Genomic DNA, 15207 nt, shown 5'->3' with positions numbered 1-15207 from the left:
ATGAGGAATTCTATTTCTGCCCTGTTATTTCATGGGGAGGCACAGACACACAGTAATAAATAAACAGCAATAAACTCCAATTATACCCTGGGGACTGCACAGAGGAAAACAGATCAGGCAAAGCCACTGGGATCTGATTTTCCAGCTTATGGGACCAAGCCCCCAGTAACACTGACAGTCAATGCAAAAGCTGCAAAAGTACCCAGAACCTTGTGATTTCAAAGTGACATACTTCATTTAGTCATCTTCAGAACTGAAATGCTTTGCTTTTCTCCACAACAAGAACTTTGTTTCAGTGTACAAAATGAGTTTCTCATGAGTTAGGGATTCCAAAAACCAGCAGATTGGGATCACGATGACCTTAATTTTCCACAAAAGGAAGAAATATCTCACATTTGACCTTTTTTATCCAGTTAAACATCTCGAGCCAAGTTTGAGGAGCATCAGGCAAACTTGGACAGCAACAGTTTGAGAGGCTCAGAACTGACCCAGTGAAATAATCCCATTTATTTCAGCTCAGCTGCTCTGAATAAATGGGTTGAAGCCATCAGACTGTGTCACTGAAAGTTTGTGTTCCAGCTGGCCACAGCTGTCCAAAACAGCCACAAAGCTTTCAGCACCCACTGCTGATGCTTTTAACCTTCAGAAGAGCCACACGTCAGGCACAGCACAACTAAACAGAAGTTTCAGGCAAATCATCCATTTCTTCAAATGTATTCAGGGTGTTTTTGCTATTAGTTCTTGAATTATCTTGAATTTTGCTTGGATCTGCAAAAAAATGCATTGTAAACAAAACAGGATATGGTAGAAACTGCATAGGCAAGATCAGAGTTTTCCAACGTTTTTTTTTTTTTAAACATGTATTATTTAAACAGCAAGCTCTCAGTTTGCTACCATATCTTCTACAGAAATTTTTCACCCCAGAGGGAGCTCATTTCTCCAGGACACTCCTGCCCTGGCAGCAGATGGATGTCTTGGATTTCCTGGCCAACATTTCTGTCATCCAATATATATGTTACAAAACTTGTTTGTCACCAGCCCTCTCTCCAAGTCTTTAAAAGTAATTTAACACCACTGCCATATTAACCATTAGTTTATCTAGCAATAATATGTGGTTTAATATAAGAGTTTATGTTTTTAAAGGTACAAAACTGTAACAAAAAGCATTTCTAAGAAGAAAAGATTCTGCAAATAGGGTGTCATAAGATTCCACAGTACCTGTTGGCCCTGGATCTTCATTAATAAATGAAACATGGGTTTTCCACTCGGTCCATTTCACTTCATTAATCCTGTTTACAAGGTACATAAATTGTGTTATCACCCTGCATTTTCCCCCACCTACATCACTGACATTTCCCTTTTATTCCTTCCTGGCAATGTCACACTTGACCACCAGCTTTGCTGGCACTAAAGCCTGAATGTCTTTTGCACTATGTGAAGGTGAGAATAATACCAAGATTACTTCATAATTTCACACATTGTTAGTACAGTCTTGAAATATTTAAGTATTTTTCATTAAACAGCAGAGTTCTTTAATATGGTAATCATCAATTACCAATCAACTTAACTGTGATTGCTTTTAAGCTGACATTCAAAGGAGATTATGATAAAGTGACATTTACTGCAAACAGATTTGATGCTTCTACAGTCAAAACATCTGAAGATGAAAATCTTTTCTTAACAAAAGATTGCCTACATAAAAATTTATACATTTTCCCTATTTAAACAATTGCTTACAACAGAAAAAGAACCCCCAAATTATATTTTTGTGCATCTAGCATAATTTGTAGAGATAATAGAAATATTTTAAAGAGGGTTTGGAGGAGAAATAACCTTGAAGCAGCATAAAGACAGCAGAATTGATTCCAGCTTTGCTTTACCTTAAACACACCCTGGTGTCATTTTCAGCCACTTTACACCGTTCTCCCAGCTGGAATTTTTTCTTCAGGCATTTTGGTAAGAATTTTTCAAATTCCAAAATAGTCCTGGCTCTCTATTGGCAATGAATAGTAAAACGAGTAAGGTTAGCCATGGCCTGATTTCACAGCATGCAGTTTGCAGTTTGTAACAGGTCAAGCCTCCACCCACAGCCAACACCAAAACCAGCAAATCACTGACAATTTGTGCAAACAGGGATTCAGATTCCTGGAAAAATAGTGAAACACATAATCCTGTGACATATCCAGGGGAATGAAAGTCATGACAGCTGGAAATCCAAGCCATGATATCACCTTTAGGATTGTTAATTCCAAAGTTTCTACGATTCTCTAATACTGGAATTATTTATTTCTATTATTGACACACAAAACCAAATGAGGATTATCTTTAACACTTAACCTGCTGTGTCAGCATGAGGGTTTTAACCCAAGCACCTCCCAAATTCCCAAACAAACCTGGAGTTTCCAGATGTGCTCACTCTCCTTAGAAATATCCTCCACCGTTTCTCCCATTAACGCAATCAGCATGTTCAAGAGAAGAACAAAAGTCAGCACAACGAAAGTTATTAGGAGCAGGAGAAACAGGACAGGGTACTTGGAGTTCTGCTGGATCTCCAGGTCACCCAGACCCAGGGTGAGCTTGAAAAGATCCATCAGGACAGGTCCCAGGCTGCTGTTGGAGTGGCATTCCCCACCCTCCTGACACGTCTCAATCAGGGCAGCCAGAGCTGAGAAGAAAGCACAAGGAAGTTTCAGTCACAATCATTATTTAGGAATACAGAACACTTCATCCCAAAGAATTCAAACTGCTGAAGAGAGCCAGAGCTGCCCAGCCACACAGAGCAGCCAGGTGACAGCTCCAGGAAGCAGAAAGAGCCCACATCCAAATGAGATTTCCAGGGATTTGAGACCAGGAGGCAAATCTGTTCACACCTAAACTTAACAGCCAGAAGAAACCCCAACATGAGCTCTCATGAAAACAGGGTTCTTATTCATAATAATGCTAAAATTTTTACTCACACAGAGCATCAGTGCTTTTCTCCAGTAATACTTACCTACACCAAATCCCAGCAAAAACACGATGTAGACAACTAAAAACTTGATCACATCTTGCAGGATGACCTGAAAATGGAATGAAGCAGTTGACAGAAATTAAAATTCAGAACTAGCTTTGTGCTTTTGAATTCTGCAGGGGTACAGGTGATGCACACACTAAAGCATCAGACTGCTTTCCTTGAGCAAACAAACCCAAAGGTCTGATTTTTTTATCTCAAGCCTGATGTGCTCTCTGAGAGTGACTAATTCTGTACAATACAGACATTACAGATTTTGATGCAATTAAACTGCAGAACTACGTTAGCTGGAAAAAACACAAGCTACTCACTTATTTAATGTAACAAAAATGTCAATATTAAGGTACAAACTAGTTCCTGCTGTTGAAGAAGAACAAATAGTGTGTTCTGCTGAAATGATGCATAAAAACTGGAAAGAAGACATTTGAAAATGAACTATAAAATACATATAATTGCTAAATATACTTGATTTGGATTGCAGAACAATGGAGTATCATCAGGCAGGTAAAAGAAAAGAAAAACTTGCCTTTTGAATCATCACACTGTAAATGCCCATGGACTGGAAGCCTCTGGTGAAATAGAGCATATTGGCCCAGCCAAGGGCCATTGCCAAAACAAGACACACCAGGTGTTCTTTGTAGGAAAACAAGTACAAAAAGACAGAGAAGATCACAAGCAAAGCTTGTATAAAACTGTTAAAAAACAAACATATATGTAAAAGAGAAATTACTAGCACAAAACCAACAACAGAATGGAAAAACACCAAAACAAGATTTCTTTGCTCTTTAGGCTTAATTTGTAATTTCATGCTGCTTTTTTACTCTCCCCATGAAATTGGCATTATAGTTTAATGATAAAATAGGCTAGTGCAAGCAGTACATTAACATATAAGAATTATATTTATTAAAGCTTAATTTAGGTAAACTATTCTCCCCAAAACAGCTGCTCAATGCAGATATTGCTGACAGAATTGTAAGAATCCTTAAAATATCTTAGAAGCCATTTAATTGCAGCTTTAGCTTAATGAATTGATAGAATCATTACAGATTTTCCACAAATTTTTCCACTGGCAGGTGGGAAAAATCCACTCCTTGCACATCAGCCCTGGTATTGTCACTGACAGTGCAACCAAGAGTTTGTGTTACAGAAAAGCTGCAGGCAAACTTACATCCATCCCTCTAAAACTGACAATTTTGAGGGGAAAAAGTGAATATCTGCTACAGGAGCACATTCTCTGTGACCATGAGATAAAGAATTTTATATATAGTAGAAAAAAAAAAATATATATATATACACATCAGACTTACAATGCAAAGTGGAACCAGGCATCAGAGAGAATGGACTGCAGGTCTGAGGGCCTGAGCAGGAAGATGGCCACACTCTGTGCAGGCAGAAACAGAAAATTCAGGCACGGTGAAGAGAAAAGAGACCCCAAAATCCGTTTTTCAAAACAATTTAACTGGTGTTCCAAACTAATCCATCCACTGATAAGATGTGGTAACTTTTAGAATTAATTTGTTTATAGGGCTGTGTCCTAGCAGTGACGTTATGATGCTTGTATCCCCGGTCGTCTGTCCTGCTTATGCTGGATATTATGTTCTGTGCCTTCAAGACTGGCTCTGAAAAGCCAAGTTTTGTTTTGTTTTCAGCCTGCTCACTCCCCCACGCTCTGCTGGACACGGATGGAGCAGTACATAGTGCTGCTTTTGCTTTTGGCTTTTGCTTTCACCTTTGCTCTTGCTCCTGCTTGCTTTTGCTTTTGTTTTTGCTTGTTAGTTAGTTTAGCTGGGCAGTAACTTTTCCCTGGACTGTCTTTCTTTCCCTTTTCTTGGAACCATTCGAAGCTGCTCTGGAGTGGGACCTGGAAGACACCAGGGGTTTGCACTTTGTGGCCTGCAGCAGCCATCGCCAGCGCCGGAGGGACCGATAACAGCGACCCCACCCAGGAGAGACTTCCTGAATTTGTCATCTCTTCAGAGCAGTGAAAGAGTTTTGTCATCTGGTGGTGTTCAGTTTCTTGTGCTGGGAGTGCTTTGCCTGTGCAATAAACAGTTTTTTTTCCACTTCTCTCCAAGGAAATTCTTCCCGAGCCAGGTGGGGGAAGGGGCCATGGGGGTTTGCTTTCTGGGGGCTCCTTCCAGAGGTTTTTTCCCAAATTTGCCCTAATCCAGGACAGGCTGTAAATTTTCAGAGGTTCAAATTCTGTCATCTCTGGCATAATTTAAGTTACTAGTTTTAATTACTTACAGTACATAGCAAAATTATACCACAGGATTTGTTTTTCATTCCAAATTGCAATTATTTTGTCCTTAAAGCAAATAATTTGACAATACTGATATTATACAAAGATTTCTGCACTGACAATTTGAAAAGCAAACATCCTTATATTTGTTTCACAGTTGTAATCAAATATATAATCAGGGTCATTCTGAATAAGTGATTGTGCCAAAGATTTGAAAATTACACATATCAGAGATACTCCATGTCTATTGCCAATATCAGCAGCAGCATATTCATAAATTTAGAGAAGTTCTTTAAAAATTAGCTGTATATTTGTTTCTTAAAAAAAAAAAAAAATCTTACCTCTTTTATGGCTAAAAATATTGCTCCTAACATAACCATGACCTGTCCTGACAACTGCAGCCACCCCACTCCTCGGGTCAGAGCCAGTGGATAAGGAGGAGCCTGCAAAACAAATCCAGAAGGAAAATTTCAGTTCCATCCCTGAAAGGTAAAAGGCAAAGCAAGAGAAACCCTCACACCTGTAACTCTGAGTTCACAATTTCTTCCCTTCCAGGGAGAATTTTCTTCATTTTCTTACACAATCAGCCCCCTAACAGAGGTGTTTGAAATATCAGAAGTTTCTTTCTTAAAGGAAAAAACAAAATACCCTTTTCCTACCTTCAGAAATTTCACAGTCTTTGTATCATTTATTTGTATTTTAGGTCACTTCCACAAAATGCAAATCTGATGCTCCCACACTGATGTGGGAGAACGTGGTCTCTCTATATCCAGATATTCCAATATCTGGCCTTGCTTTAGCATTTTAAATACAATTCAGGAAATATTATTGCCTTTTAAGTCAGTAAAATTTGGTGAGGTTCAGCTGCTGCACTCACTTCGTTTTCATTAGGCCTGTGGTAGGAGACCAATGTTAATGTTACATTGTACAGGAAATAAAAACAGCAGGACATGAAGAACATGTGCCGTGCAAACTTCTTCCATTTCATCCTCAGCAGTGAGTTCAGAGGCTCCAAAGTCAGCATCTCGTGACGATTCTGAGGAGAGAAAAAAAATACATGAAAAATGTAAATATTTCAACTCGCTGCCTGTAAGGGAACTGAATTTTAGGTGTGAATTTTGTGTATTTCATTCCATGCTATCCTTGCTGCTCTAGAAACACCTCTGTGCTCAGGGATGTGCCAGAGCTCCCTGGGATGGGACAAAGGGACAATTCCTCCTCCTGCTGGGATAAGCTGCCATTCCCAGCCTGGTGAATTATGCCTGAGCTAAAATTCTCCTGGGAACTCCTGGTCCTGCTCCCTGTGGAAGTTTTGTGGCAGGATCTGAATTCAGCAAATATAAAATCCTGGCTTTGTAAATCAAACACTCCTAAACACCTAAAATACAAACCTGTTAAGTAAAGTTTATTTGGTCTGACCAGCTTGGCCATATTTATGTTCCCAAGTCAAATTAATGCTTCAAATGTAGGAAAAGACACTCCCAAAATAACTAACCTGTGTTGCAGGAGCTGAATGCATATTTGCTTACAGCTGACATCATGCAGCAGCACAAAATGTATCCTGCTCCTGATACAATAACTGAGAACCAAAAATTACTGCTCACAAGTAAGTCAGTTGTTTGCAAGGCTGACACTTCTAAAATGGGGGTACTGCTAGAAAAAAATTATATTTTAAATATATATAATAATTATTATATTTATTATATAATCTTTTATTTAATAAAATATTGGTTTGTTATATTTTTAATATTTAAATAATAATTTAGATTTAAGAATCTAAATAATGTTTCAATATTTAAAACAATTCAATTATTATCTTTATTATATTTTTAATAATATAGATTTTTCTTTTATATAAAAATAGGCAACTTACACCAATATTTGTATTATAGACAATGATTTCCAGCACTGAGTTGTCAGCAGTGGTGTCCAGCTCTGTCAGGTCATACAGAGAAGACTGAACAGGGCCATAAGCCCAGTCTGTGAATTTTCTTGACAGGCTCCTGTTTGGCTTCTCTCTGATCTCTCTGCTCAGGATGTACTTCAGAATCTAAAACATGAACAGATCACTTGTCAGCAGCTGAGAAAGGAGAAACACATTAATGCACTTGCCCAAACTCCCACCTTTAACATTTTGTACAGTTGTTCAATTTAATGTATTTGTAATTTTGGTATTCAGTGAGGAGTGCTGGAGGTGAAAAACCTCTAAGAAATAAGTTTAGTGTTTTTAATGCCTTCAGATTTTCTGTCAGAGATATTTTTCTAAAGGATGAAAGCACAATTTTCCTTGTGTTCATTTATGCCTTCCTTAAGGACTTAATTACTTTCTAAATCATCCCAGTGCCAATTCTTTACGCTACAGTTGATTTATGCAAACCAAACTCTACAGCAGTACAACAGAGCAGTTCTAGTGAGATCTCTGAAACTGTTTGGTGGTAAATGCAGAATTTCTCTACAACAGAAGGCTGGTTCTAAACAGCTTGTGTACTTTGTACAGAGGGAGGGAGTTAAAGAGAAAACCTGAAGCATTAAAACAACACTGCAATGGAAATATTTGTGTTTTGAACAAAATTAGCTCACTAATACTGATACAAAACAGCATAACCAGCCTGGAAAGAGATGTGCCAGAGCACAAGCTTCTCCTAGATGCTACTGAAATCACACCCACCTCTAATTTCCCAGTTTTTGCAGCTAACTGCAGCGGTGTCAAACCCTCCTTATTCTTGGTTGTTTCCAGAGTTCTGTCTTTACTTCTCAGCAGGATCATGTCATACATTCTGATCACAAAGTCATTCTGTGTTTTGGAGTCCTCTGCCACGGTCACTAATGCATGGAGGATGTTGTTTCCTCTGGAATCCTGAGAGGAAATATTGGTCCTGGCATTGTCCATTAACAGCTCAATTATGTCTGGCTGGTTGGTACATGCTGCCAAAGCCAGGGCAGTCTCACCTACAGAATCACAAAATGCAAAAAGCAGTCATGGTTTATTTCAAGCATTCAAATCAGAATAGAAAATATTGTGTTAAACATCTTAATATGTGAAAGCACATTTATATATATATTCATTGTAATGGATTAAGCTCTTGTTTTATGGAAGTTTTGGGTATTCCTTCTTAACTTTTCCAGAAATATCTCAATTCCACTTACCAAAATAAAAGCCTTCATGCTTGTGTTTGGGATTAAAGAAAATGCCCTGGGCATGAGCATTGACATCAGCTCCTTTCTCTATGAGGCTCTGGGTGATTTCATACTGTCTCCTCTCAATGGCAATATTTAGAGCTGTCTGGCCTGAAAAAGCAGACACAGGAATTTAGGGCTGAGTCTCTCAAGCACACTCTGAAACATTAATGATGTTTCACAAAAGATGGCACCAGTGATAATGAATAAAAGTTGGTTCAAGGGATTTAAACCATCATTATTTTATAGAGGTTATGTTTAACCATATACCTGAAACTGCTATCAGATGGCAGTACCTTTATATGCCTCTTCTGTGTATGCTGCATTGATAAATCTCTCCAAAATGCCATTTTCCTCTGCAAAGGACAGGAGCATGTTCACTATCTCATTTGTGTTCTGGTTGATGTTCAGCAGAGCTTTCATCAGACAAGTTTTGCCAGTGTCTGAAGCCGTGAACTTCTTCATCAAGTAATCTACAAGAGTGAATTTTGAGATTAGATCATTGTTAGTCATGAAACTTCTGTTCATTAGGGGTGAAACCTGAGGGATATAGGTGAACAAAAACTATTTGCCAAACCATGACTCCATCCTGTTCACTTCGTTTTTGAGCACCAAGGCAACCTTGGTTTTCCTGTTTGACATCCTGGTGCCATAACTGCCAAATTCCCAGGGAAATAAAGATCATTCCCAGGTTTAGGCTGCACCTGAGCTGCCAGAAGAGCTGGCAGCCCACCCCTGATGCCTTGAGCAGGCTGACCTAAAACGGAGGCTGGACTGAGTTAAAGAATAAAGTAGGGATTTCTTAGAAGTCCTCAATGGATCCACCTTGGGCAGCACAAGAGCCCAGCCAGGGCTGCAGCCAAGATGAACCAAGATGGGCACAAAATGGACACAAGGTCTCTCACTTTGAATATTGGAGTTAATTGTCCAATTCCAGCTTTAGCCCATGCAGTCCCATCCTGCTTGTTTTTCTCTCTTCAGCCCACGTTGTTTGTGCTCCTGGGCCTGAGGTTTGGATCCTTTGTCCTTGGTCCCCAGCTGGAGAAGGAATTGTTTTGTCTCCCTACTCTGTGAAGAGAGCTCACCATCCCCAAACACAAAGCTCAGAAATGCTCACTAAAGCAGCACAGAATGTGAAAAATATAAAAATAGAAAATCTACCAGCTGAGGCAGCAGCCTGGGTGCCTCAGGGCTCACCTGGCACGGGCAGGGAGGTGCAGGAACCCGAGCGCTCCCTCAGCTCGGCCAGCAGCCGCTGCAGCTCCTCCGCGTTCCCCTCGGACACTGCCCGGAACAGGTTCCTCTTCAGCTTCTTCCTGGCATTCCTCAGCTCAGGGCCTTGGCATGTGGTAGCACTGAATTGGAACAAATCATCATGAAGTTGCTGGTGCAATTTATCCTGGTTTATTTTATTTTTTTTAAGAAGGTTAAAACCAAATATAATTGTTGGCCCCAGACTACACGAACTTGCCCCGCTGCCATGGATAGCTCAGAACATTTCTCACATTGCTTATCTGCAGCTAAGTGGGCTGTTGAGAGGCTGCTTTATTATTAACTGCACATTTTTCAAGTATTTTGTGTTTGATTCAGCTTATCCATTCTCCTAGAATAAAGGCTAATGAACACTTTGCTCTGCCACAACTGATTGCAGTGCTGAGGTTGCCTTGGGCTGCTCTCACAGCAGAAGAGAGTTCTTAACCTCACATCTTACACCACTTTCTGATCATCCTTTATTCATGAAATTGCTGGTGCAATTTATCCTGGTTTATTTGATTTTTTTAAGGTTAAAACCAAATATAATTGTTGGCCCCAGACTACACGAACTTGCCCCGCTGCCATGGATAGCTCAGAACATTTCTCACATTGCTTATCTGCAGCTAAGTGGGCTGTTGAGAGGTTGCTTTATTATTAACTGCACATTTTTCAAGTATTTTGTGTTTCATTAATTTTATTTTATTCATTTTTATTCATGTTTACCCATTCTCCTCGAATAAAGGCTAAGGAACACTTTGCTCTGCCACAACTGACTGCAGTGCTGAGGTTGCCTTGGGCTGCTCTCGCAGCAGAAGAGAGTTCTTAACCTCACATCTTGCACCACTTTCTGATCATCCTTTATTCTGGAAAAAGAATGATTTCATATTTCCCCCAAGCAGAAATATTCCATGCCTGGTTGTGATGTGTGGGTCCTGCGTTGCCATCTAAAAAAACCCCATTTTATATAAAGAATCCTCACACTAAATATGAAAATTGATAGAGTTGTTTATTTCAACATTTAATTATTAAAGGATCAGAAAGTCATGCACACGTGAACTTTTTTCCTAAAACTGGCAGGAAAAAATAGGTAATATCTACCTTACTACATATTGAATCAGTTGAAAATGTGCTGAGAAATATTTGTGCCTCCACTCACCCACAGCTGTCCACGTTAGGGCTGTATTCTGTGGCATCATCCTGAAGAGACTGAGGGGAATCCATGTCTTCCCCATTTGCAGATGCACTGCAGAGAAAGAAAAGCAAATGTGCCAAAATATTAGCAGGTATTTTGGCAAATTGCATGAAGAAACAGTCAATGGTAGGATAGAATATCTGCACTAGAGCTTAAATTAGCCCAATTTGACATTGGACTTTTAACTCTATCATTTTATCTCCCACATGGATTTTAAAGTGAGTGATAAAAATTAAGAGACTCGCAGGATTTTATTATATTTTTAAGAAGACCACATTAGGAAAGCAATCTGCTTTGTGTTTTATTATTTCACTACAGATCCTGAAACCGTGGGAACCTTTTCTTTTTTTTTTTTTTTTTAATGATCATTGCTTTTTATGCATCACCCTGAATGCTTGAAACTTGCATTCTTCCTTTTCACATGCTTAATTTGTCATCTGGCACAAAACAAGTGCTAAATCAGTAGCAGTGAGTGGGTTGCAAGCCCACAATGAAAGATTTACCTAAAGATTTACTACACAGAACACTGGAGGCAATTCAGGAGTGTTTTGTGGCTGACTTGAATGAAAGAAATTGAGGACTGGGTCCTAAATAGATGTGTAGGTGATATATTTAAAGGATTTTCAATGGCATTGATATTTTGTAATTGCTGTACATAATTTCCACACAGTCCTAAAAGCAGATCTGACTTCGAAAAAATAAAATAAATTAGTTTCTTACTTGTATTTTTGTTTCCTCTAAGGTTCAGATTGGATGAACTACCTCAGGTTAGTAATTTAGGGAACCTGAGCTATTAATTACTGGCAAAACAGATGCATGGACAGCACTGCTCTGCAGGTATTCCCTTCCCTCTGAAATAAATCTGGGAGATCTGAGTCCATTCCTAATCCATCTGTCTCCTCTGCAGAAAGCTGAGTAATGTGGTGACAAAGCACATTGCAGGTCACTTCCTGAATGACAGGGGGAAATTTGGACACCTCTCCTCTGAAACCAAAATCAGCCTGTCAGCCAATTCCTAAAAGCTGACCAGACATCCTCAGCCACAAAAACCTTTGGCCATTCTGGGCCTGTGCCAGATTTGTGACATATTTCCCTTACTCATAATTATTGGCTGTTAGCACCCCACACATTTTTTAAAATTAAATGTATTCTTCCCAGTCATAATTTTTCTCTATTCATTCAGCATAAATGGCTGCTTTAAATATTTCAGATTCAGCATTTCCACGTTTGATTGTTAATGAGCAATGGAGGGAAGACGTCAGCAGCCAGCTGGGAACAGCTAAATTAGGCTGTGGTCTTCACACAGCAGAAAACACCCAAATGAGAGCATGGAGTTTGTTCTAATAAGAGGCTAAGATTAAAAAAAAAAATACTGATTTTAAATTTATTCAGATTTGAGTCCTGATTTATTCCATAGAAATGACAGCAGTAGATAAAACCAAAGATAAATCTCCAGTGAAGTTCTATCTTTGAAGTGCCCAAAAGCTGTAAAAAGTCATGTGAAATCCTGGCACTGAGGCCCAAGGAGAATTAAGGAGAAGCTGCTGGCAAGAAAATAGCTGTATTTGCAGCAGGACCATTGCTTGTGCATCTGGAACTTACCACGGGCGAATATTGGAATCCATGGGTTTGGAAAACACGGGGGGAGAGGTGTTATTGGGACTGGCATTGCTTTCAAAACCATCAATCTCCAGGAAAAAGTGGGAACTGTTGAAGACAGTGCATTAAAAAAAATATCAGTGCTAAAAGGCAAGCCCAACCATAAACCAAGAAAAGAACTACCAAGGATAAGCTTGATAATTTATCTCTCCTGGCTTTTAACCTGAGCTGGAGCTGAGGCTTATCTGCTTTCCCTTAGGGGATCCCAGCCTGTGCCCAGCTCTTCCAGGCTGGCAGATGGGCAAAATTCCCAAGGTATTTTTGGAACACAAAATGGCATCAGATCCTGACATGTGTGAGCAGCAATCTCTAAACCAGCCTTGCACTCAGTTCCTGTCACTGCCCAGCCACACAACAATGATTTTTTAAATCCCAGTCCCTGCTCTTCCAGCCAGGAGCCATCAGGATGGATAATCTCAAACCCATTAGCAGTGATAGTGATTAAATCAGAAAGTTTGAAAGGTCACACGTTCAGTGACATCAGGCATTTCCACCTGCCAGGGCTGAATGTGTCCCCTTGCCTGCATGACATTTAATTGTTCTCCCTATAAATAATTATATAAATATTGATAGTGAAAAGAAATAAAATTCGGAACAACACAGACAAAGTGATATGAAAAGAAAGATTTCACTTTTTAAGAGCCTGCAGAGTTGAGAGGCAAAAATCAATGGCTTGGTTTTACTGGATCTCAGTAAAACATTGCCACAGCTCCCACAGACTGAGGAGTTTTAGGAGTGGATGCAGCAACTCCCACAGGGGCTGTTGTTCAGAAACTGCCTTACATTTCTAAAATGTTGCAGTAGTCAACTGGAAAACCTTTCCAATTCACCTAATATTTATGGGTTTGTCCATAGGGCATTCCTTATCTAACTGCACTTCCAACAAGATTTCTTTTGGGGGAAGATGAAGTAGTTGTATTAATGGTAAAATGGAAAAAAAAAAAAAAAAAAAAAAAAAAAAAAGAAGTATTCTTTAAACTGGTATTATTATTAGGACACCACTGAATAACCTGCTGATATTTGCTAAAAATAGCAGTATCTAGTTCACCTCCTTTTCCAATGGCTAGAAGATCCAGCTGTTAATTCTGGCATCCAACAGCTGTGCAGCAGCTGGGAAGGGAACCCTGCTTTGGGGGCTGACAGACCTCACCTCTCCTGGCTTGGGGCTTACCTGGGCATGTCATGGGAGGGCAAAAACACCCCCAAAGCCACCGTGCAAAGCAGGGTGCCATCAAATAGCCAAAAACACCCCCAAAGCCACCGTGCAAAGCAGGGTGCCATCAAATAGCCAGGTGCTGACGTGTCAGGTGCTCTGCCCACAGGCATCAGCAGGCTCTGACAGCCTCCTCCCCGCCCACCCCTCGCGTTTCCTGTGCTTAATTAGAACTTGCAACACCCAAATTCCGGGGGCTTCCAGCTGGGAATGCCACTGTCTTTCAAGAAAGTGAATATTGAGAGTGAGAAATGCCACCCTGGGAGTGCAGCAGCTCTGCTGGGGCAGGGGAGGGAGAGTTTTGAAGGAACAGCATGAAGCAGCATTGGAACATGTAATTAATAGAATGTGTTAAAGCTCTGCATTAAGATCCACGTGATGTGGGTGCTGTGTGTTGCAGGAATGCTGCCAGCCACACCCTGAGCTCTGGCTTGAGAGGTGGGAAAAACCCCAGGGTTCCTGTTCCTGAGGCCACAAGGAGTGTGAGATTGGGGTTCAGTAATTGAGGCTTTGGCAGTGTTCCTATAACTCCATAATCTGCCAGGGAATTGCCCCTTTTTGAAGTGCTGGGTGTATCATGAGCTGTTCAGACACTTTGTCTCCCCCCACATGCCACCAAAAGAGCTTCTTTTCTTGAATTTAATGTCAAAAAGACAAATTGGACCACCCAGGCAGTGGATCTCAAATAACTAATGGCACCATTCCTGTGAAAAGTGATTCCTCTGATTATTGAGAATTATAAATGTCAGAACAGCCACAATTGGCCAGGCCTTCAGAGTTTCAGAAATTGCCATAATAACCAGTAATTATTCAGAATGAAAAGTTTATGAATGAAAATTCATCCTCACTCTACAGTGACTTAGTTGACTTCATAGTACCAGGCAGGAATTACAGCTCATATTTCCCCATTCATATTAAATACAAACCCTCAATCCCTTTATTAATTCTCTAAGATCAATTATGAATGAAAGTGAATATCTTATAAAACAGCAAAAAAGTCTCATTAGCTGGACTAATGGAAAAGAGAGTGAATTTAGGTTTCTGTTTGTGATAGGGTTTTTCAAACCTCCTGCTCTCCCTGCCCTCAGCCTCTCATGGAAATGTGACAGATTAAGTTTGAAATGCTCCCTTTTTTCAGGCCAAGATCTCTTACATAAAACCTGGCGTGTTCTTCCATGTGATCTCTTAAAAAGATCACTTTATACCAAACATTAACCATCATTAGATCGAATTCTTGTGAGGCTACAGAGAACAAAGATGTTGGTGGCATTTCAGTGCAAAGATCTCCCAAAGGAGATACAGCAGGGAGTTTTAATGGTTTAGGCTCAGCTGGAGTCCTACCTTTTCTTGGTGGGAGTGCCTTCAGTCACCTTTTTCTCTTGCTGGTTTGCAGGGGGATTTCCAGGCAGGTTTGTTTTCTTGCCCATTAGTGGAACAATTTCGTTGTTATCTTTAATCAT

General features: G+C 40.0%; 1 protein-coding gene across 1 annotated transcript; it reads right to left on the bottom strand.

Annotated features, from left to right (window-relative positions):
* Positions 1-646: 646 nt before the first annotated feature.
* TRPV3 (transient receptor potential cation channel subfamily V member 3) lies at positions 647-15207 on the bottom strand. Its single transcript, XM_053995770.1, has 17 exons — positions 15089-15207; positions 12478-12582; positions 10840-10926; positions 9627-9784; positions 8726-8902; positions 8400-8540; positions 7921-8201; positions 7126-7302; positions 6130-6288; positions 5594-5695; positions 4318-4391; positions 3537-3702; positions 2993-3059; positions 2394-2665; positions 1881-1993; positions 1219-1289; positions 647-768 (listed from the first exon to the last, which is right to left on the bottom strand). Exons 1-17 carry the CDS (start codon positions 15205-15207, stop codon positions 674-676), a joined length of 2364 nt encoding a protein of 787 aa, XP_053851745.1. The 3' UTR covers positions 647-673.

This window comes from Vidua macroura, chromosome 20 (genome assembly GCF_024509145.1).
Source record: "Vidua macroura isolate BioBank_ID:100142 chromosome 20, ASM2450914v1, whole genome shotgun sequence".
NCBI classification, from domain to species: domain Eukaryota; kingdom Metazoa; phylum Chordata; class Aves; order Passeriformes; family Viduidae; genus Vidua; species Vidua macroura.
This window is presented reverse-complemented; position numbering and strand designations above follow the sequence as displayed.